At 39.1% G+C, this 24,230-nt stretch overlaps 1 protein-coding gene across 1 annotated transcript in view; it reads right to left on the reverse strand.

The window, feature by feature from the left end:
• Positions 1–17,467, reverse strand: part of LOC124722764 (ras-related protein Rab-9B) — a 42,514-nt gene extending 25,047 nt beyond the window's left edge. The window contains exons 1-2 of the mRNA XM_047247901.1: positions 17,427–17,467; positions 16,955–17,253 (exon numbers count right to left, since the gene is read on the reverse strand). Coding sequence (XP_047103857.1) covers positions 16,955–17,167 — 213 coding nt within the window. The 5' untranslated portion in view covers positions 17,168–17,253; positions 17,427–17,467. The remainder of the gene's footprint in view (positions 1–16,954; positions 17,254–17,426) is intronic.
• Between the last annotated feature and the right edge of the window lie 6,763 nt (positions 17,468–24,230).

Raw genomic sequence — 24,230 nt, forward strand, 5'->3', positions numbered from 1 at the left:
TCACAACTTTTGGCAGTCTAGAATCTTGTGAAGACTTATCCACAGTGAGTGTAGGAAAGGAATAAGAGCAGGCAGCCTCGAGACGAACAATCTGGGCTTCCTTCAGCAACTGGCTGGTGTGAGGTTGCTGGTCTGTAGGTTTTGGAGGAGAGGGTTCCTGAAAGTGAGCCCTGTCACTAGGAGAAACCAGAAGAGACTGCTGTTTCCCCAATCAGCTACAGGAAATGGTTCCCAGATATGGCACTACAGGAACCATGAAGCAGGTGGTCCTATTGGCTCCAAGTTCAAGTTTGTTTGCACGATTACTGAAGGCCAATGTAGAGGGAATAAATACACCTGGCACTGCTGACAACCTGACTACAGTAGTGGTGGAAGTTGATATTACTGAGACAGGACAGAAATTATCATATTTTTACCAAGTTTCAAAATATGAAAGGCAAGTGGTGACTATCAGGTCCTGAACTTTGCATTTCTTGGGTAGGACAGCACATCACGTGACTGGAGAGGGTGGTCATTCCCACATTTGGCTTAGACAGGTGGTAGCATACACAGTGAATTTTCACAAAATAGGATCATATGTACACTGGGGAGGCATATGCCCAAAGCACTGTCATTAAAAACACACCATCGACGTTAGGATATATGGCTTTGCACTGCAGCAGTAAACCACTACTTTGACCTCATCTAAAAGTGAATCCCCCTCAAAAGCAAGGGGTCAACTTTATTGTCTGGTAGTCAGGCATTGGTGCACATGCCGTGCAAAGTGGATCCGCACACTTCATGTGTTTGCATAGGGCTCCATCAGTCTGCAGCATTATGCACCATGTTTATGTTCTTATAGAGGTCATGGTAACAGATACATCACAAGAATGTCTACAAAAGAGTAATGCCCAAGACTGTGTGGGATCTACCATGTTAATTAAGATGGAATTACTTCATACTTGACAAAGGGAAGGCAGATTGCTAAATACATACTTCCTATTCTCCACAAATAACAGCGGCTTAGCAGAGAGAAAGGACACTCCATCTGTCCACGTGCAAACCAGGAAATGAGGGGGAATAATCGTCTGCAAGTCACTTGGTTTTGTTTTTCTTCCATGGTGTGGCTAAGAACGCAAAGTTCCTAGGATCATAATGATCAGCACTGAATTGCAGTCTATCTGAAGAGACTGCCTGAGCACCATTGCCACCAGCTGATAACACTAGTTGTTTCATAACATCAAATATCCACCATGACACCATCTACCCTAAAGGAAGGTTCTCTTCACAGGTGCCATCCAGAGACAGCAAACACCACCAAATGTGATGGCCAGTGCTTGCAGTCACGGTGTTCCCAAACAGACATGCAACCACTACTCAACACATACAGGGAGGTGACACCTCGGCATGAACTGCCGACCATGCTGGGTACTGGACAACCTTTCCTGCATTGCCTGCACACAATGTAAAAAAATTTGAAAAGGTGGAAAAAACCCAAATAAGGGGACCTAACACAAGTTAACTGAAAAGTGTGGTGCAAAATAAAGGGAACAAAGTGAGAAAAGCCGTAAACAACATCCTACAAGAAAGCTGGCTTATCAGCAGGGAAACTTTCCTAGAGAATAAGTCTGAGAAAAGATATAATCAGAGCGCATGATACCTCCACAGGAAATGAAGTAGTACGTAAATGCTCATCACACACACTCACAAAAAGTTGTGAGCCCCTGGGGGCCGCATCGTGGAGATGAGATAGACTAATTACAGCATGCACAGATGCACTCTCTCATATCTTCATACATGATTGGAATGGAAAGGAACCCTCTGCAGTGCAGTTTACTGAAATTTGCAGAGGATGTATTTAGATGTAAATATATGCTACTTTCTGAGCCAATTTTACTATGATTGTCATGTTGAGAGACACGCTTAGGAGTGTGACAGTAAACCACAATGTAATGCACAATGCCTCTCTTAGCAGCTACAACTGGACTTGGATCAGCATCGCTGTATCCCCTTCATGTTTGCTAACTAGAGCAGTGATGAGACATGCTACTCTTCTTTGAACCTTCCCTATTTCCTCCACCAATTCTTTGTGTTGAGGGCCCCAGGATGAGCAGAAATACTATAAAAACTGGCCAAATGAGGATTTTGTAAATTACATCCTTTATGAGTGGCATACATTTCTTGAGGATTCCTTCATTCCCAATTTGGCACCTGCCTTTCCTATGATTAATTTTACATGGTAGTTCCACTTCAAATTGTTCCATATGTATACTCCAAGATATATAAGCACTTAATTGTAGCAATATATCTGTAAAATAATTTAAAAATCTGTGATATCAAACACATTTTGAAATGTTATTGTTTCACTGAACAAGGTTCCCATTAGTTTAGTCATTATAGTTAGCACTAAAGCCCAAAGTAACTGTTTTTTCTAGTGCACACACTGTTAAGAAAAATGATCATATCTGATATGCTTTCAGCACAGGTTCATACTGTTCTCAAAGTTTATTCTTCTCCACTGCAAGTAAATTGCAAATCTCCAGTGGTCACACCAGTAAACAAAAACATGGTTGAAAACTGCCAAAAAAAGTACATTACTTATTTCTACACCTATATTCTCACCAGTGAAACGGTGTTGTAAACAAGCACAACATACAATAATGCCGTGAGCCTTCACCACACAAAATTTTCATATAAAAGGAAAGTATCCACTAACCACCCATTATAAACAAACTTGCACCGCAAATTCTGTTCCATTCTGTGAGAAATGACTACTGAGATTCGCATCTTCAAACATTTGTTATTATTGTTGCTTACTGTTGTTATGTTGTTGTTGTCTTCAGACCGAAGACTGGTTTGATGCAGCTCTCCATGCCACTCTATCCTTAGCAAGCCTCTACATCTCCGAATGACTACTGCAACCTACTTCTTTCTGAATCTGCTTCATGTATTCATGTCTTGGTCTCCCTCTATGACTTTTACTCCCCCCCCCCTCCCCCACCTCTCTCTCTCTCTCTCTCTCTCTCTCTCTCTCTCTCTCTCTCTCTCACACACACACACACACACACACACACACACACACACACACACTCTCTCTCTCTCTCTCTCTCTCTCTCTCTCTCTCTCTCTCTCTCTCTCTCTTCCCTCCAATACTATATTGGTAATCCACTGATGTCTCAGAATGTGTCCTATCAACCAATCCCTTCTTCTAGCCACGTTTGCCACAAATTTCTTGTCTCACAAATTCTGTTCATTACTTCCTCATTAGCTACATGATTGAGCCATCTAATCTTCAGCATTCTTCTGTAGCACCACATTTCGAAAGCTTCTATTCTCTTTTTATCCAACCCATTTATCGTCAATGTTTCACTTCCATACATGGTTACTCTCCAGACAAATACCTTCAGAAAAGGCTTCCTACGACTTAAATTTACATTCAATGTAAACAAATTTCTCTTCTTCAGAAATGCTTTTCTTACCATTGCCAGTCTACATTTTATATCCTCTCTACTTCAGCCACCATCAGTCAGTTTGCCGCCCAAATAGCGAAACTCATCTACTACTTTCAGTTTCTCATTTCCTAATCTGTTTCCCTTAGCATCACCTGATTTAATTTGACTATATTCCAGTAAAAGTGTTTTGCTTTTGTTTACATTCATCTTATACCCTCCTTTCAAGAGACAGTCCATTCTGTTCGGCTGCTCTTCCAAGTCCTCTGCTGTCTGACAGAATTACACTGTCATTGGCAAACCTCAATGTTTCTATTTCTTCTCTCTTGACTTTAATTCCTACTCCATATTTTTTCTTTTTTTCCTCTACTGCTTGCTCAATGAACAGATAGAAAAACATTGAGGGCAGGTTACAATCCCATCCCACTCCATTTCCAATCACTGCCTCCCTTTCCTGCCCCTTAACTCTTGTAACTGCCATCTGGTTTCTGTACAAGTTGAAGTATTTTACACAAGCTACCTTCACAGTTTCAGAGACAGTAGTCCAGTCAACACTGTTAAAAGCTCTCTCTAAGTCTACAAACGTTATAAATGTAGGTTTGCCTATAGTTATCGTATCTTCTAAGATAAGTTGTAAAGTGAGTATTGTCTCGTATGTTCTAACGTTTCTCCGGAATCCAAATTGATATGCCCAGAGGTTGGCTTTAATAGTTTTTTCAGTCTTCTTTAAAGAGTGTGTGCAAGTATTTTGCAGCCACAACTTATGTAGTAACCAAAACCAACTGCGGGAACGCCTTGGGCTGCGGATCGGAGCCGCCGGCAGTGGAGCACGCACCACCGGGTAAACATAAGGACGAGTCGGACGACAGACGAACGACAACTGACAACAACCGACTATGACTGACACAAGAAGGAAGAGATAAACAACGGAGGCTTGTGGAAACCACAACACCAAACACCAAAGTAAATCCACTCGGAACCAGAGCCAGGCAAATGTCAACAACATGCAACGACCAGAACGCAGTACCACCGAGATAGAAACGAAATCCAGGGCCAGTACCGGACTGACTGGACTAGGGCAGAGCGGGTCCCTATATACGAAACCGGAGGGAGCGGCTATTGGCCGCTGTCTGCACGTGGTGTAGCGGTGGCGCCCTCGCTGTGCAAGAGCCGCTGCGCAGAATATCCGCCACGGAGGCGGAGCCCTCTATGGGCTGACCACGTCCATTTGTTCTGGTGCGTGTTCAACTTCCGCGGTGGAAGGTACTAGAACTTCACTGATAGTTAGGTAATTTTCGCACCCACCAGCAAAGTCCTTTCTTTGGAATTGACATTATTACATTCTTCTTGAAGTCCGAGGGTATTCATCTGTCTCACACATCTTGCACACAAGATGGAATAGTGTTGTTGTGACTAGCTCTCCTAAGGCTATCAGTAGTTCTGGCAGAATGTCGTCTACCCCTGGAGCCTAGTTTCAACTTAGGTCTTTCAGCACTCTGTGAAATTATTCTTGCAGTATTGTATCTCCCATTTCATCTTCACCTACATACATTTGTTCTCTATCTATTCCTGCTTAGCAACTTTGCACTTCCTATCGATCTTAAACGTTTGTATTCCCTTTCACCTGCTTCATTTTTAAATTTTCTCCTTTTGTAAATTAAATTCAATATCTCTTGTGTTATCCAAGGATTTCTACTAGGCCTTGTCTTTTTTCCTATTTGATCCTCTGCTGCCTTCACTATTTCATCTCTTAAAGCTACCTATTCATATTCTACTGTATTTCTTTCCCCTACTCTAGTCAACTGTTGCATCACACTCCCCCTGAAAGTCTCATCAACTTCTGGTTCTTTCAACTTATCCAGGTCCCATCTCCTTAATCTCCTACATTTTTTTCCCCAATTTCTTCAGTTTTAATCTACAGTTCATTATCAATAAATTGTGGTCAGAGTCTACACTTGCCCCTGGAAATGTCTTACAATTTAGAATTTGGTTCCTAAATCTCTGTCTAACCATTATATAATCAATCTGAAACCTTCCAATGTCTCCATGTCTCTTCCACATATACAAGCCTTCTTTTGTGATTCTTAAACCAGGTGTTAGTGACGATTAAATTTGCTCTGTGCAGAATTCTACCACACAGCTTCCTCTGTCATTCCTTTCCCCCAGTCCATATCTGCCTACTATTTTTTGTTCTCTTCATTTTCTAACACTTGACTTCCAATACCCCATCACAGTTAAAGTTTCATCTCCTTTAACTGTTTGACTAATTTCTTTTATTCCATCCGACATTACTTCAATCTCTTCATCATCTGTGAAGCTAGTTAGCATGTAAACTTGTGCTATTGTGGTACCAGTGGGCTTCGTGTCTATCTCTGCTATGATAATGAGTTCACTATGCTGTTTGTAGTGACCTACTCGCATTCCTATTTACTTATTTATTAGCAAATCCTCTCCTGCATTACTCCGATTTGACTGTATTTATAACCCTGTATTCACGTCACCACGTTTCCTGTCCCTTCTGCCACCGAACTTCACTAATGCCCACTATATCTAACTTCAACCTATCCATTTCCCTTTTTAAATTTCCTAACCTACCTACCTGATTAAGGGATCTAACACATTGCACGCTCTAATCCATAGAATGCAATTTTGTTTATCCTGATTACGCCATCCTCCTGAGCAGTCCCCGGCCGGAGATCCGAATGGGAGACTATTTTACCTTCAGAATATTTTACCCAAGAGGACACCATCATCATTTAACCATACAGTAGAGTTGCACGTCCTCAAGAAAAATTACGGCTGTAATTTCCCCTTGCTTTCAGCCATTTACTGTACCAGCACAGCAAGGCTGTTTTGGTTGACGTTACAAGGTCAGATCAGCCAATCATGCAGACTGTTGCCCCTGTAAAGTACGAAAAGGCTGCTGCCCCTCTTCAGGAACCACACGTTTGTCTGGCCTCTCAACAGATACCGCTCCGTTGTGGTGGCATCTATGGTACGGCTATCTGTATCGCTGAGGCACACAAGCCTCCCCACCAACTGCAAGGTCCATGGTTCATGAGAGGATGCGTATTACAGGGTCTGATACTCTCCACATTTGTACGTTCTGTGCACACCCTATTCCTGCATAACCACTAGTACATTCTGTGAAAGTCCCGTTCCTGCAAAACTACTGCAACCAACACCTCTTTGCATTTCCTAATTTTACTAAAGCCTTGTCTCTCTTTCTTACACTTTTTTTTTTTTTTAGCGCCACACTTCCGTCCATCACCAAACTGACACTTCTTTCATGCCCAAGCATGTGTCGTACCAACCAATCCATTTTTCTAGTCGAGTTGTGCCATAATTTTTTTCCTTCCACTTCAATTCAGTACATTTTCATTAGTTATTCAATGTAGCCACATAATATTCAGCAGTTTTCTGTGGCACCAGATGTCAAAAGCTTCTACTTGCTTCTCATCTGAACTGTTTGTCATCCAAATTACCTTCTGCAGAAGACCACACCCCTGGCAAGTACTTTCAAGAAAGACTTCCTATCATTAAGGTTCAAATTCAAAATCAACAAAATTTATCTTTTTTAGAAACGCTATTGCCAGCCTGCATTTTACGTCATCACTACTTCAAATATTGTCAGTTATTTTGCTGGCCATATAGCAAAACTCATCTACTGCTTTCGCTGTCTGCATTTCCTAATCTCACGTCCTCAGCATTGCCTGATTTGAATTTGTCTACATTCAATTACCTTTGTCTGCTTTTGCTATTGTTCCTCTTTCATCCTTCTTTTGAGGCACTATTCATTCCATTCAGCTGCTCTTCTAAGTCTCTTGCCATTTCTAACAGAATTACAATGTCATCAGCACTACTACCTCTTTTGTGGCTCTACAGCTCGTTGTGAGCCTTGCCCTCTTCAACAATTTTCCACCATTTATCTCAATCCATTGCTACAGCTCTCCAATTTCTATCATTCATTTTCTGGAAATCCTCAATGACTCCACTTCAATGTCTAATTCTCAGCTGACCAGGCCCTCTCTGTCCTCCTGGATTTCCTTGTAATACCATTTTTGGGTAGCTTTGCATCACTGATAAGTGTTACATGCCCAACCCACCTCAACCTGTAAGATTTCAATATTCTTCTGATAGGTGACTCTCTATAAATGATGTACAACTCATGATTGTACCTTTTCCTCCAAATTCCTCTTTCACAAACTGGGTCAATTATTCATCGAATGTGTTCTGCATTTCAATGTCTTTTGCTGTCGAGCCCAAGTTTGGGAGACAAGTGTAAAGATTGATCTTAAAAGTGTTTTGTAGATGAGTAACTTGGTACAGGTCAGAAGCCTTGATAAGTCTCTTTAGAGCAACTGAGGCTCTACTGGCCACTAGTAATCTCTGATCTCATAGGAAATGTCATTAGAATATATAATTGTTGAACCCAGATACTTGAACTGCTCATCTCTCTCAGAGGTATAGTTTCCCACCATTATTGAGCCAGCATGTTCTCCTTGCATGTCTTTTTGGCAATCATGTATTTTGTTTCCTGCTGGCTGATGTTTAAGCCCATATTCCCGCTAACCTGTTCAAGGGCACCAAATGTCTCATCCACTGCCTTTTGGGTTCTCTCCACTATATTTATGTCATCTGCACAAGTGAATATCTGCAATGATTCATGGAAGATCATCCCCCTGTTCAAAAAACCTCACTCTAATTTCTCCGGGGAAGCACGGAAAAGAAGCAGGAGTGCATCTCCCTCTCTTGTTCCACTTTCAATATGTACTGTATCGGAAAGCATTTTTCCTGTTCTTACGCTAGTTCCTGTCTCACACATTGTCATTCCCACAACCCTTACTAATTTTCTAGAGACTCCAAATTCAGCCAGGGCATTATATAATTGATCTGTATCTACACTATCTTATGTTGCTATAAGTCTAAAGAAGTGACGTGTGCCAATCCCAAATTCAATCTTATTCTCTCAAATTTCCCTTTGAGTATAGGTCTGATTTATGGTTGTCTTTCTTGCATTTTACATCCTCCCTATTTCAAACATCATGTTATTTTGCTGCTCAAACAGCAAAACTCATCAAACTACTTTACCCTCTCATTTGCTAATCTAATGTCCATGGCATCATTTAATTTGACTGCCCTTATTTCGCTTGTGCTGATTTTCATATTGTCATATCTTTTCAAAATACTATCCATTCTGTTCAACTGCTCTTCCAAATCCTCTGCAGTCTCTAACAGAATTATAATGTCATCAGCAAACCTCAAAGTTTTATTTCTTCTCCCTGAACTTTGGTTTCCATTCCAAATTTCTTCTTCATTACCTTTACTGCTTGCTCAATGTATAGACTGAATAACATCGGGGACAGGCTATAATCCTGTCTCCCTCCCTCCCCAACTACTACTACCCTTCCATGTCCTTCGCTTTTAGTAACATCAGTCCGTTTTGTTCACAAGTAGTATATAACTTTTAGCTATCTCTATTTTATCCCTGGTCCTTCCAAAATTTCACAGGATGCATTGCAGTCAGAACTGTCGAAAGATCTTTAAATCTGCAAATATCATAAATGTAGATCATACAAGGTAGGCTTTCACAGCCAATATTGTCTTCACTTCAAACTTCAGGTCTGATAGGCCACGATCAATGTATAAAACTCTTCCATGATGTTTTGTCTCTGACTGCGGGACACATTCTCTGAGGTAAAGTGGCGAACTTTCCTCAACCTATCTTCTAAGATGAATAGTAGGCTGAATATGGCTTCACATGTTCCTACATTTCACTGGAAGAAAAACTGATGTTACTCAAGATAGTTCTACCAGTCTCCCCCCCCCCCCCCCCACCCCCTCGACTCTTATGTAAATAATTCAAGTGTGAGCACCTGCCTTCTTTGGGAAAGGAATTATTACATTCTTCTTCAGATCCAGTATTTCACCCGTCTCATATTTTACGTACTAGGTGAAATATTTTTGTCACCATTGGCTTCCCAACAACGTCACAAATTCTGAAACAATGTCATCTACTGAACAAGCCATATTTCAACTTGGGATATAAGTGCTCTGTCAAATTCTTCTTGCAGTATCATATGGCCCATCTTCCTCTACTTAATCCTCCCATTCTATAGTACTGTCCTCAAATTTGTATTCCTTATATATACCACCCACATACTCCTCCCACCTTTCAGCTTTTGACTCTTTTCATAGTAAGGGCTTGTCATCCGAGGTATTAATATTCATATAGATACTACTCTTGTCTTCAAAGGATTCTTTAATTTTCCTATAAGCAGCATCTATCTTCTCCTATTTATGTGCACTTCAACAGCCCGGCATTTCTTGTCTAGCCATCCATGCTTTGCCATTTTCCACTTCCAGTCAACCTGTTTTTTCTAGATATGTATTCTCTTATTCTTTATGTGCTGCACATTGTTACATTTTCTCCTTCCATCAATTAAATTCGATATCTCCCTTGTTATAGAAGATTTCTACTATGACTATCTTTTTTACCTTCTGCCGCCTTTGGCATTTTCTCTCTCAAAGTTACCCATTCGTCTCCTACTGTGTTCCTTGCCCCATCTCCTTAAACAACTACCTTTCAGCAATTTCTTCAGTTTTAACCTGCAATTTATAATCAATAAATTATAGTCCAAGACCAAATCCACCACTGGGAGGTAGGGGGGGGGGGGGGGACAGACAGCGATGGATAATAATATAGAAGATCAGTAAATTGAAATCAGTCCTCTTCTAGTACTAATAAATCAGTAAATAAATACACACACAGACAGACAGATAGACACAGAGAGAGAGAGAGAGAGAGAGAGAGAGAGAGAGAGAGAGAGAGAGAGAGAGAGAGAAAATGTGTATTCATTAGTAATGTCAGAGTCAGGCGTGACAGCAATTGATTAAAATGTGCAGTAATTTGAACAAATATTTTATATTTTAAACATAGTGGAAAGTTTTTGCTTATGCGACACTGTTTTTAGGCCCATACAAAGTCGATTGATGAAGCACTTGCTTTTATCAGTTACCAGAAATTAATACAGATGTGGTAAGGATTGTTCTTGTAGGACATTAACAATTTTACATTGTGCCGGCTGAATACACATTGCCACGATTGCATTCCTGGCATAGTGCAGCCAGCTGTAAATTACACTGGTGGTAAGTGCATGTCTCCAACACACTATGTCAACGTCAAATTCAAATACAACTGTACCATAAGATTGTCTGCTATGTACTGAATAATTAGGTTCTTGTAACATTGTAGTCCAAGTTGCAGTGTGGCTTCAGTTTAAGGAGTAAAATATCACTCAACCATTAGACAACTGAACAGAATTCTTTGGAGTAATCAGTTACATAGAAGTATGCAAATGAAAGACATTTGTTTTATGAAATGAGACTGAAATACATCCATGAACTGTGCAACACTGCTCAAATCTGAAAAAACTTTGTTCAATGTCTGGTGATTCACCACTTATATTTATATCAATTATCTCTCACTACCTATTGTGTGAGTGTAGTTTCCTTTGGAATAGTGTTACCTGTTAGGGGAAAAAAAAGGCAATAAAATCTATTCATCTAACTTGGCCCCACCACTCTCTACACACACACACCGCCATTTTGCTCATTCTGCATCTACATCTACACTCTACAAACCGCTGTGAAGTACATGGCAGAGGGTATGTGCCACTGTACTATTTATTAGGGCTTTTGCCATTCCATCAACATACGGAACAGGGGAAAAAATGACTGCTTAAATGCCTCTGTGAATGCTGTAATCAATTTAATCTTGTCCTTAAGATACCTACGGCAGCAATACAAAATGGGTTGCAGTATATCACTAAACTCATCATTTAAAGTCGGCTCTTAACTTTATTAGCAGATTTTCTTGAGACAGTTTTTGTCTACCTTCATGAATCTGCCATTTCAATTCTTTCAAAATCTCAGTGACTCTCTCCTGCAGGTCAAATGAACCTGTGACCACTCATGCTGCACTTCTTTGTATATGGTCAGTATCTTGTGCTAGTCCTATCTGGTACGAGTTCCTAATGTTTGAACAATATTCTAGGATGGGTTGCACAAGTGATTTCCAAGCTATCTCCTTTGTAGACTGATTGCATTTCCCTAGAATTCTATCAATAAACTGAGCTCTGCTCATTACACAGGGCTGGTTTGTAAACTTTATTAAATCTTAACTACAAGAAATGTGCTCTACAAATATGAAGTTACTTCAGTTAAAAATATAAGTGACATGATACCCAGAAAATTAATCTTGTCAGTTCATCTGATGCCAGGTAACTAATTTTTTTATTATGATTTAACAAATATCTGAATAAGTATGAACTAAGTTTATATATTTTCCACTCTAAAGACTCCAAAACCAAGGCATACACTTTTCAGTGGTAACTGCTAACATTCTTCCCAGCAGATCAGTATTATAGTTGCAGCAAATTACCACTGACAACATACAACGATGCACTCCACGGGAGCACTTTATTCCTCAAACTCCTGCTAATGTAAGATTGATATTATATGAAGCAATTGCAATGTAATGAGTTTCCAGTGAACTAAAAAGTCTGCTCACCAGTCCATGTGCCACACTGACGCAAGCACTGAAATGCAAAAATTAGCTCCAAGACTTACTTCACACATTGTTACAATTTGTTACACTGAAATCAATTGTCAGCTTATTGCTTTTAGAAATATGAACTCATGACCAAAGATTATTTTCATGAGCCCCAAAATTAACTAATTCCCACATATCTCAATCCAACAATTTTAAGTAGTAAATGTACTGGTAGCAGTGTCATTAGAAAGTTTATTCAAATAATTCTGATACAATCTTTTCAAATTGTTCATGTTCTACTGTGTAAATAATGAAGTTGTCACTCATTACATGATTGTTTCAATAGCATCCTGCTTTACTAGGCATGGCTGTTTTTAGGTCATGTATAGCCTTGATTTCTCAAACTTGTGAACCAGCTCATGCAACCAGTTATTCCTTGGTCCACACAGTTCATCATGGAAGCTATATCATGATATATTTTTCAAATGGCCAGAGAAATGCCATGCATAAAACACACACACACACACACACACACACACACACACACACACACACACACACACAGAGAGAGAGAGAGAGAGAGAGAGAGAGAGAGAGAGAGAGAGAGAGAGAGAGAGAGGCAACCTTGAAACTTCCAGTCTACAGCTTCACAGTGACTCACCAGACTAACAAGTCTCTCTACTCCCATATTAAAAAAAGCATACAGAAATCAGTAAATATTACTGTATCTTCTCAAAAACTGGCTTCCTTGCTTATGTGTTCCCATATATGTATTCTTAAATCAAAGTAAAAATTTGTTTTCACATTTCAACAAAGTAATTAGTCATGTCAGTTATTTGGAAAAGGGGAGGAACATTGGTAGTAAATCAATATCTCATTGACACAGGGGTCAACAGAGACCAAGCATTAGTTCAGGTTGGAGCAGGAGGCAACAGAAATTTTTACATCTTGGTTAGATTATCTAATCCCACAGCCAACAACTTTCTGCAGAAAGAGACAATGTTTCAGAGGACAGTGGAAATCCTGTAACAGTCTACAAATATCAACCTCTTTATGAAAGAAGGACTAGTACTTTCATAGGATCAACCCATAAAACTTCCTGGCAGATTCAAAGGTCATTCCAGATTGGTTTTCAGTTCACAATTTTATCCTTTATGGACAATGCTCATACTAATTCAGTCATTGGAGAAACCCTACAGCCCAACAATCTGCAACCACCTTTCTCCTACTGTCCAAAGTTCCATAGAAGCTCATATGTATACCTTGGACAATAAGGTAACGAAATGTTTAGTGGAAGATGCCTCAGTCATAGCCACTCTCCAACATATTCAGGATGTTCTCCTGACCTTGACAATAACATAGTGGCTTAGAGGGTTCAAAAAGACAATGCTTGGAATCTACGAGAGATCAATAAGTTCTGGCTGTTACAGTGAATGAGAATTACTAACTCATCTGCCACAATTGCAAGAGGAGATAACTGAATAGCTCTAGATACACCAAGACATATTTCACATGATAATCTGCACTTGTATGACTTCTGAACACAATCAGTTCCATTACATTTGAGGACTGGTAGACATATAGGATGAAATTTGTATGACATGGAACTGACTACTTTAAAAACAATCTAGACCTTCATAAAATCACTACATGAGTGACACAGTCACCCTTTATTTCATCATTCTGTAGCCACAAAAATTCCTAATTACTTGCATTTGTCATGTATACTAGAAAAAACAAACACACTGGTGGTAACAACATTAGCATATCCAATATAGCAGCTCTACCTTCATGCAACTAAACCAACTAGCCATTCATAGAAAACTGGGTTACGATCATCTAGAAAAGCACAAACCCACCAGGTTATCAGATTTAAAACATTGCCTAAAAATCTCTCAGGAAACAGCTAGTGCAAAGTAATAGAGAGATAGGCTGCTTTTTGCTAATAGTGACAGTCTCACTGACAAAATTAGGCAACAAGCACTAGGCTCAATAAAAGAGGAGGAAGAAAACAAACTATAAACTTGCCCTGTGAATTAATATATGGTGGGAGTAGTTTGGAGCATGACTGAAAATCTAATTAAGAGGAGCACACATTCTTCCTACTGTGCAATCTTTGTACATTATTATTGACTGACTTACCCAAAATGCCATTAACACAATCAATTCCAACATAATTGCTACAACTTGTAGTGCACATATGCTACAATCATAGTAAACTGATATCTTGAAAATAATGAAAAGAAGTGCAAAGCAGTATGTAAAGGTTTCACACTGCAGGCCAGTGTCACCACAACTAAGATTTTGGGGTGAGGTCAAATACTACACTCTAGTTTAGATTTCATACTTTACGGTATATGTGATGACAGCCCACAGGAAACAAATGGAATTGTAATAGAGTCTGAAAAACAGTGACAGTAAATTTTCACATTCAGCAGAAACTACACCCTGCAAAACCACTTTTTGGCATTGATGGAAAAACAGTTTCAGCAGTGTATAGAACATGTTATTTAATAAACACCCACACAAATGCTGTAAGAGGTCTCAAGCAAAATATAGCCGTGCAACAGAGGCAACACTGTACCATCACATTATCCAATCACTATTGATGTACGGAAATATCTTTTGAGAGAACTCCACAGTTAGCAGCAAAAAGATTTAGACTACATAAAAACATTGTCAGAATTATAAAAAAAAGCAAAACAGAGAGACTCCTGTAGACCAATATTTAAAAGGATTAATACACTGTCCCTGCATTATCTATACTCTCATGAAGAACTGATCTTCAAAAAAGGAAGATCCTTAAAAAAAAAATCTTCAAGCATAACTGTGATTTTCACTCATGATACTAAGCAGAAGCATACACTACACATCACCTTTTTTTATGATGTAGAGCACAACCTTCGAAAGGGCAAGTGAATGACAACAAGAGCACTTGACTTAATTAACAAATATAAATCAGGGTTTTGAAGATGATAAGTATACAGTACTGGTACTTTGTTCTCTTACTAAACAGTTCGATGTAAGGCCATGCTCAGCAAGTCAAAATCATACGGTACTGGGGGCACTGTTTTGCAAACTCTTCAATCCTACCTGAATTGTATCAATGCACAAACCATACTCAAGTGGAAAGAACTAACACAACATACGTGCCATACAGGTACGTAATAAGACCTCTGTTGATCTTGGTTTTCATTAACAACATAAGCTGTAATGGGCACACTTTGCAATTTGCAGATGACGCAACAGTGTTCTCAAAAGGGGAGTGTGTTGTTCAGGCTGTTCAACAAGCAGAAGCCCTGGTTTATTCCAAACAGATGAAAACTAATGAAGACAAAATACAGAGGACAGCATGCAGCCTCAGTGATAATGGAGCACTCGGTGATAGAGCAGCTGTTAAACATACGGAATTTTCCATTTATACAAAGTTAAACTGGCAACAGCACACTAAACAAGTATGGTCCAAAACACTAAACAAGTATGGTCCAAACTTTCACAGGTCATGTATCTCTTGAGGAAACTAAAAAGTACAAGATCAAACAGTATCTACTAACAGTGTACTATAATATTCCACAGCCATATCAGCTATGGACTGATGCTGTGAGGCTACTTTGTAGACTGCAAGAACGTGTTTTTGTTGCAAAAGGAAGCAATGAGGATCACTGTACCACAAGCAACAAAACTCACCACTGTACACTATTTTTTTTTTCAGATTAGTTCTGAGTGATTTCAGCCAAAATATGTTCATCAACTACCTGATCCACACTAAGATAAATAATTTGTTAGATATACAGGAAGAGAAATGAGATTCATCAACACAACAAACTCAATAATGACACTATAGGTAGGCCAAGATTTTCATAAAGAACGACACAAAACAGTTTTCCAACAGTGCCCTAAAATTATTTACTGCACTACCTAAGGATATTCAATGAACAATAGAGTAATTTAGAACTATAATTCTGTGTTAATTAATGAACCTTTGTACAGTATTGAAAAATTCTTCGCTGGTGATAGAAGTGTCTACCTCAACTGCAACCAAGGGTAATGACAACTCTGCCATTTAATTACAATATGTTCTAGAGTTTAGTTTATGATTGCGTTTTTATTGTAAGGGCAGTGTAATCTAGTTCTTCACTTTAAAATGTAAACACCATCAATTTTAGTATCACAGTTTATAGAGCAACATTGCATTCATTTTACTGTGGTAATATTACTGTAATATTGATCTCCAGCCATAGCTGGTGAACACACAGAATTGGTAGCCAAAAAAATTACAATAAATTGATAATAAGACAATTACAAATATTTGTAAAGGAAGAGTATATGATATTCTGATGTATAACCAACATCATCCTGTTTGAAGCAGATACCAAATTTACCTATGATTAAAGCAAAACTGAAACAGCACCTGGTTGGTCACTGCTTCTACCCTGTTTTAAGTTTTTTGAGCCTCAAATGGAGGAAGTGATAACTGGTGCAAATGATCTGACATTCCGAAACACACCTATTGCAAATGATATGACATTCTAAACCACACTTATTGCTTTCTATCCCGTTATTTGTTTACATTATTATGTTATCAATACGCAATCAAGCCATACTTGTCCTATAGAGTATGTGCAGACTATGTACCAAATTACTATTTACGGCAGCAACAGAGAAATACAAATAAATGAACACCATATTTCTATTATATTGAGTAAAATATTTGTTCATATGCGTATGAGAATTTGAGCATATTACAATAACGAGGTAGCACCGTCAGAATATTGAATGAAACTCACAATGTTTCGGTAATAAGGCTGAAAATGGAACACCCGTAACTTTCACTGAATTGTATTATGTCTCAGTTCTCACCATTTTAGCGTTTACTTCTGACATCACTGCAATATTAGATCTTACATGGGAATAGAGCGCGCAAACAGACACATTTTCACTTAATAACAACAATTATGATCACTGCGCTCACCTGTAATGTGTACATTTCTCCATTTATTTCTATATCCTTATTAAGAAATTCTACTCCAATTGTATGGAAAGAATGTTCATCAAAATGATTGCTAACAAATCTATTCATAAGACACGACTTTCCAACTCCTCCATCACCAAGTATAACTACTTTCAGAAGCGTGTTTTTGCTTGGCTGGCGAGAGTGTCGTCCTTGGAATGTATTCCCTGCCATTAGATATGTAAATAATATCACAATCACTCTGTCAGATGTCAAATTGTCGGTGATGGCTATGTATGGCCCCAAAACACATACTGCATCTGAAACACAGAATGCATGAAGTTGCAACAATTCAGGTAGTTCATTTGTGTTAATATCGACCGCGTCAATCGCAGCATCGGCCGATGACTGTCGTCCACTGTTTTTAATTATTATTGTAAATATGCTACAAACAAACTGCAGCTACATATATTTAATATCTTTCCCAACGTACCACACACCCCACCATTCCTTAAACAACTTCTGATACCAACATCAGACTATTGTCAAAAGTGCGACACAAAGATGTTATGCACAAGCAAATGCAAGTCGCGGCCGACTGCATATATAATGTGCTGTGTCTTTCATGTTACAGTTATATTTCCTTTTGATGACTATAGAACTACGAATTGCAACGCTAACGAGAAATGTGGTCTATATCTAATACCTGTAGATGCATTTTTACTTACTTCGTTACTTCCCAAAACGTAATCAGAAGATTGTCTTTTAAAAAGATCTGACTGATTTCTCTGACATCATTCTCGAACTGAGCTAATGCTTCCTCTCCTATTACCTCGACAGGGCGTCAAACTCTAACATTCCTAATCAAACATAAATTATTGTCTAACAATATTTTTATCAGCACATAAGAAAGAATGCAACGCGGTCTGATATGGAACTCCAAAACTACTTAACAGTGACGCAAATCCCGCAACAGGTAAACATTGATGCCTAAGCTATAAAATCTGGGCTATCGAGCAATGGAAGATAGTCATTTCGTCAGATGAGTGTTCTTTCACACTGTTTCCAACTTCTGGCTGAGTTTACGTCCCAAGAGTGAAACATGACGGTAGTACGATGATGATTTGGGAAGGGCAGCCATATCGTGGTATTCCATGAGCCCCACGGTTAGGCCTGATGTGCAAAGTCGCATTACTGCCGAGGATTATGTGACCATTTTGAGGTCTATCCCATGGTACAATGTCTGTTCCCCTATTGTGATGCTGCATTCCAAGACAACATGGCTCCTGTAAACACGGCTCTCATCGTCCCGGACTGGTTTTGTGAGCATAAGGATGTTTTGTCACATCTCCTTGGCCATCACAGTCACCAGATCGCAAAATTATTGAGACTTTGTGGTCTATTTTAGAGAGAAAAGTGTGATCGCAATCCATCCCCATCATCGTTACCAGAACTTGCCACTATTTTGCATGTAGAATGGTATAAGATTCCACTGAAACAGCTTAAGGAGCTATGTCTATCCATTTGCCGTTTTGAATGCCAACTCTTTTCATACACTGTAATAGGCACGGTAATGTGTTGTGTTTGTGGCGTTTCGATATTTTTATCTATGCTGTGTAGATAAAGTACGATTAAAACATTAACTGCATGGTGGGAATGAGTTAAGGTTCAGCAGCTTGTTTCCAGAGGTCTCCTTAGTCGTGAACAGAAAGCTGGACGTAACTTGATGTGACGTCAGCATGGCTATAGGGCCAAATTGTTTTTACCCTGAAACGAGGCAGTTGAAGTAACGGGGAAAGAAAGTGTGTGTCACTCAGTGAGCAGTTACAGTGCCCTGTAGTGGTGTTCTTCATTACAATATGGCTCAGTGACAACGTTTGGATTACTTCACATGAGGATGTATCATTGGGAAACTGGAAGGTGTTACGATGTGAGCAGGCATAATGTTGTATGGGCATACTGACCTTCATATCTTTGAACACAGTACATTCACCAGTCAAGATTATTGTGGTACTGTACTCTTCCCATGTGTGTCTTTTCTGGAGTTTATTCGGCCTTGACATCATTTTAATGGATGACAATGTGCGACTGCACCAAACAGCACTTGTGGAGGAGCTCTTGGAATGAGAAGATATTTGGCGAATGAACTGGTGTGCTCACTACCTTGACCTAAATCCCATCGAGCAGTTGTGGGACGTGTTAAGGAGATGTACTGCAACATGGCCACAAGCACCAACGACCATCCAGAAGTTGTCAACTGCACTGACCAGTATGAGAGCACTTTGCAGAGCATACATTGCTATAGTTGGCGATCACAGATCCTATTAATAACCCATCTTTTGTAATGTCCAGGGGATCAACACAAATCTTGGTGACTTCAGTGTACTTACTGTCTTTGAAAAAATGTGTCATTTCTGCTCGTCTCCTTGCATATTTCTTTCAGTTACCTCGTATTTTACAATGAAGTAGTTCTTTCTATGAACGGTTCAAATTTCATCGAGCTATGTTACCTGGCAGTGAAACATCAACTCTCAAACTACTCCTAATATCTGAGCATGTGTTATTGTTGAGTTCATGCATCTGTCAAATGGGGATGTTAAGACTGATGGTATCCTAGCTGCTATCCAAAATAAGAAGACTATGTGTTAAAGTGGGGAGTAACTTACTCCCTCTTCTCCATATCTTTGCCGTTAACAACATAATACCTCAACCTACATGCACTCACAATAGTCACATACACAAAACAGCTAGGCTCCGCATATGTAAAATACCCCAGTCAATGATGCTACACGAAATGTAGATTTTGAGCCTTAAAATTTAAGGTATATACTAATATATCACCTGTTTATGAAGTTTAGATAAAAGTATGGCAAACTGTTGTTTTTTATAATTCAGTGTAAATTTTCTTTACTGCATCACAATGGTCTACAGACTCATTACTCATGGAATATCTAGATGGGCCTAGACTCAATAAAGTACATCAAAATGTCAGTGTCCTCAGAATCGTGTGAATCTTAATATAATTATGAACTGTTACATAATTATGTCTCAGTTATTATTGTTATCATTACTATTACAAAACATGAATAGACTCATGCATTTATTAACAACTTGTTAACTTGAATTCACTGTAGAAAATAGATTTTTCTAATACAAATTTTGAAATAAATAACTCTACTCATACCTTCAATAAGATACTTGAGATTGCTTGTTTCCACAGAGACAGCTGATTTGTGGCGTAATCACTGACAAAGGAAACCTCATTCCTTCATCATTATATTTTATAGTCTCTGTCTCTCTCTCCTCGATGTTTTAATTTCAGGCAACAGTGAGAAGATCAGTTCAAACAAATATGTAGTTAAAAATAGTAATAATAAATCAACTGCCATCTCAGAGATTGCTGGGTATTCACGGCTTATTGACAACAAAATATATCCAAAGGCACTTTGAATAATTTAGATTTCTGTGTTTTGTCTGCTTTCAGATTTCCAAGTCCCTCTTATAAACCTAAAACTACATTATTTGGAAGATGGCCAGCCGGTGCGGCCGTGTGGTCTAGGCGCTTCAGTCTGAAACCGCGTGACCACTACGGTCGAAGGTTCGAATCCTGCCTCGGGCATGGATGTGTGTGATGTCCTTAGGTTAGTTAGGTTCTAGTAGTTCTAAGTTCTAGGGGACTGATGACCACAGATGTTAAGTCCCATAGTGCTCAGAGCCATTTTTGAAGATGTTTCGAATCCACAAATAGCTCACCAACATAGCAAAAATCTTCAACATACTCTCCAAAATATTCATTGAAATTCTGCTCTAAGAGTACTAAATGTTCATTAATTAATTCCATCAACACTTCATCATCAGAGAAGGATCATCCAGTTGGGATCATTTTACACAACACATCTTCAATTATCTGTATTCACAAATTTAGTTCATTAATAAATCCTTCAAGATCATCTATACTAATCAAGATATTTTCATTTATAGCTTGCATTTTTTGTTTGGTTTATTGAAGTGTATGAAAATATCAGAAAGATGCCAACTTAGATATCCATTCATCATCTCCATGTAAATCTGATTCCACACTTCTGTTTTGACCAATGACATGACCAGTATAGTGGAAACGACCATTCACAACAACTTCCATAACGGGACTATGACGTCATTGCGTGTACATGACAACAAACACAAAAACAGATCGAAAAACCATCAAATACATATTCCCCCAAAAATATAATGAAAGTAAAGGGACAAGTGGGGGAAACTGGGGGTTTTTGGGTGGGGAAAGACTAAAAATAAACACACAGTACTAAAGCAAACGACAAAAACGATAAAATAAAAAGACCACTACCTTCCCAAAATCAACTACAAACAATATCCACTGGAGTCGAACACCTCCCTTGACCTATATAGGTCAACAGAAACTACCGATACTAAATCATGAAACCCAAAACTACAACCACATCCACAAACATCACTACCTCAAAAAACACAACAAAACAAAAAAATTTGCACCGAACATTCCCCTTGACCTATATAGGTCAACAGAAAATACCGATAGCAAATCATGAAACCCAAACCTACAACTACATCCACAATCATCACTACCTCAAAAGTACAAAAAACCAACAAAATTGGAATCGAGCACTTCCCTTGATCTATATAGGTCAACAGCAACTACCGATACCACAATATAAGTCTCAAAACTTTCATCACCACCACACTTAATCCTACCACAGAAAAGCGACTAGAAAATTAAAATTAGTATCAAACACTTCTCATGACCTATTATCCTTACAACATCTCCACATATAGTCGTCCCTGATCCGAGACGCTGCAATTCACATCACAATTAACACTTCACAACTTCAGCCAACAGACCGAATAGCTGAAGTTTTATTAGAGACCAACGCACTGTCCCCCATCATCGCCTACAACCAAAAACTGTTGACTTTGTCAGTCATATCCACACCTACTAAAGAAATAAATAAAGCGATTTACCAAAATTCACACACGATGAACAGAAAAAGCTACAATAACGTCGACATAACAAACCCAAAATCGTTAACTCACTGAAAAATATTCCGCTGAAAGCACAGTCACCACCGTTACCGCACAAATGCAATGCTTCCAAGCAAATGAACCCCATACGCCACATAACACGCTCACCATAAACACACCACCATAGAAAACTACCGACCACAACAATACGCCACCTATAAACACGCCACACACACATACTAAACCAAAAACATCACCTAACACACAACACATAAACACACCACCAGAGAGCACCACCGATCACATCAAAAAGACACCTACAAACAGGCCACTCTCACAAACTAAACTCCGCGCAGTCCTGACGTCATACACTACAACAACCTTACGTCACAGGTCAAAGCCGACGGGTGTAATCAGAAGCTTCGACTGTTCCAAAACTTCAATTACCGCATCTTTAAGTTCAAACATTCCTCTTACCACTTGATCTCAAAGTAATCTCTGTACATGTGTATATAGCAGAAGTGTAGTATGCAGTGACCCCATTTCTTGATACAAAATGTGAAATATTCGCATATTTAGGGATTGCGATTTGACGTTGACGGCTTAGTAAGAATGGCTTCGCTCTGAATGAGACAATGGTCAGTTCATAAGTTAGGATTCACTTTTCTGATTTTACTCATGAATCCTTTTGGTTGGCCTGCCACGCAACCATCTCCATCTGTACAAACACTAACGCAATCCTCCCACGTTAATTCACTACAGACCAATTTGGTGTGATGTCACGTGTGCTGCACAGCTGTTGAAATTGCTCGTTCATATTTTATAAAATTTTAGTGTCCAGTTACTTATTTTAAAGTTTATTTGTGTTAATATTTGCAGTAAAAGTAACTTATTAGTGTATTTTCATTAATCTCAGTCTTTCTTCCTGTGTTATTGACTCAAGTGATCTACTATTCGTGAGTGTGTTAACGTCGTTCGTCTAAGCATCACACCTCAGTAGTGTGTTTACATTTTGCGGCGTGCACTGCAGCTGTAACGGTTATAAAGCTAAGTTCTGACAAACTTATTTGTGCACTGTTATACAGTTATTAAATTTAATAGTTTTCAGCGGTGTTTCGTGCCGAAATGACGATTTAATAAATTTTTGGAAACGTTCGCTCGCTGTGTTTTTTAGTGTTTCCTGTGCGTTCAGTAAATTTCGTGCTTAGTTTTCAACTCACGTTTCTCATTCCTTCTAGTAAAATATTTCTGTAAAATTTTCATTCAGGGTTTTAACTACGTTTAGTGTTCCAGTGGCCGTTTGAATTGTTTGGTTTTAGCTAATAATTTTGTGAAGTTTTGTTGGTATTGGTATTAGCTGTGGTGTAGTTGTATTAATAAAAGTAGTTGCTTTCTTAGTAGGCAGAGAATTTCGAGACCATTATTGTTAGTTCTATAAATAGTTCTACTGGTGTAACTGAACTTTGGTAACGTAGACGTATAGTTTGTTTTCAGTAACTGTAATATTTTACCATGAGTGGGAAGTGTGGGCTCTGTTGTAGGTTTGTGAGTAGTGGGTTATGGTGTGGTATTTGTTTGAAGTATTTTATTGGGGGGAATGCAGTGGGGAAGCCAGTGGTCATTTTAGTGAGACCCTCTCGTGGGAATGCAGAATCTGCAGTAGAAATAAGTTGATAGAGGAGCAGGAGCGTAAGATCTGCACCCTTCAGGTGCAGTTACAACGTGGAAAGGAGGAACTACATAGGTTGAGGAGGGTGAAGGGTGGTGGGGTGTGGGAACTGGCAATGGGCAAGAAGGCAGCTAGGAAGAGGAGGTATTCAGACAGTTTTACTTCGCGTATTTGCAATAGATCTGACCAACTGTCAGAGTTCGGTGGAGAGGAGCCTTGTGTAGCTGTAGATGCACGGAACATGCAGCAGTCATCGGCAATTACGATGCCTAGGTTAGTTGCAAAGTCTAAAAGAAAGAAGAAAGTTCTGCTGGTAGGTAGTTCTCACGGTACAGATATGGGTGAGCAGTTGCAGGAAGTGTTGGGGAGTGAGTACCAGGCCACCAACATTGTTCAGCCTAGTACAGGGTTAACTCAAGTGACTGACAGCAAAGGGAAGTTATGTAGGAATTTTACGAAGGAGGATCAGGTACTGATAGTGGGTGGAGCAGGGATCAGTCTTGATAAAGATGAGGAATATGATGTAGGTGGTGACCTGGTAAGGATAGCTACTCAAATTGGTGGCACTAATGGGCATTTCGTGCAACTGTTTCAGCGTCATGATCTCACATCTCAGTGGTGCCAGTTGGGTCT

The sequence above is a fragment of the Schistocerca piceifrons genome, chromosome X (genome assembly GCF_021461385.2).
Source record: "Schistocerca piceifrons isolate TAMUIC-IGC-003096 chromosome X, iqSchPice1.1, whole genome shotgun sequence".
NCBI classification, from domain to species: domain Eukaryota; kingdom Metazoa; phylum Arthropoda; class Insecta; order Orthoptera; family Acrididae; genus Schistocerca; species Schistocerca piceifrons.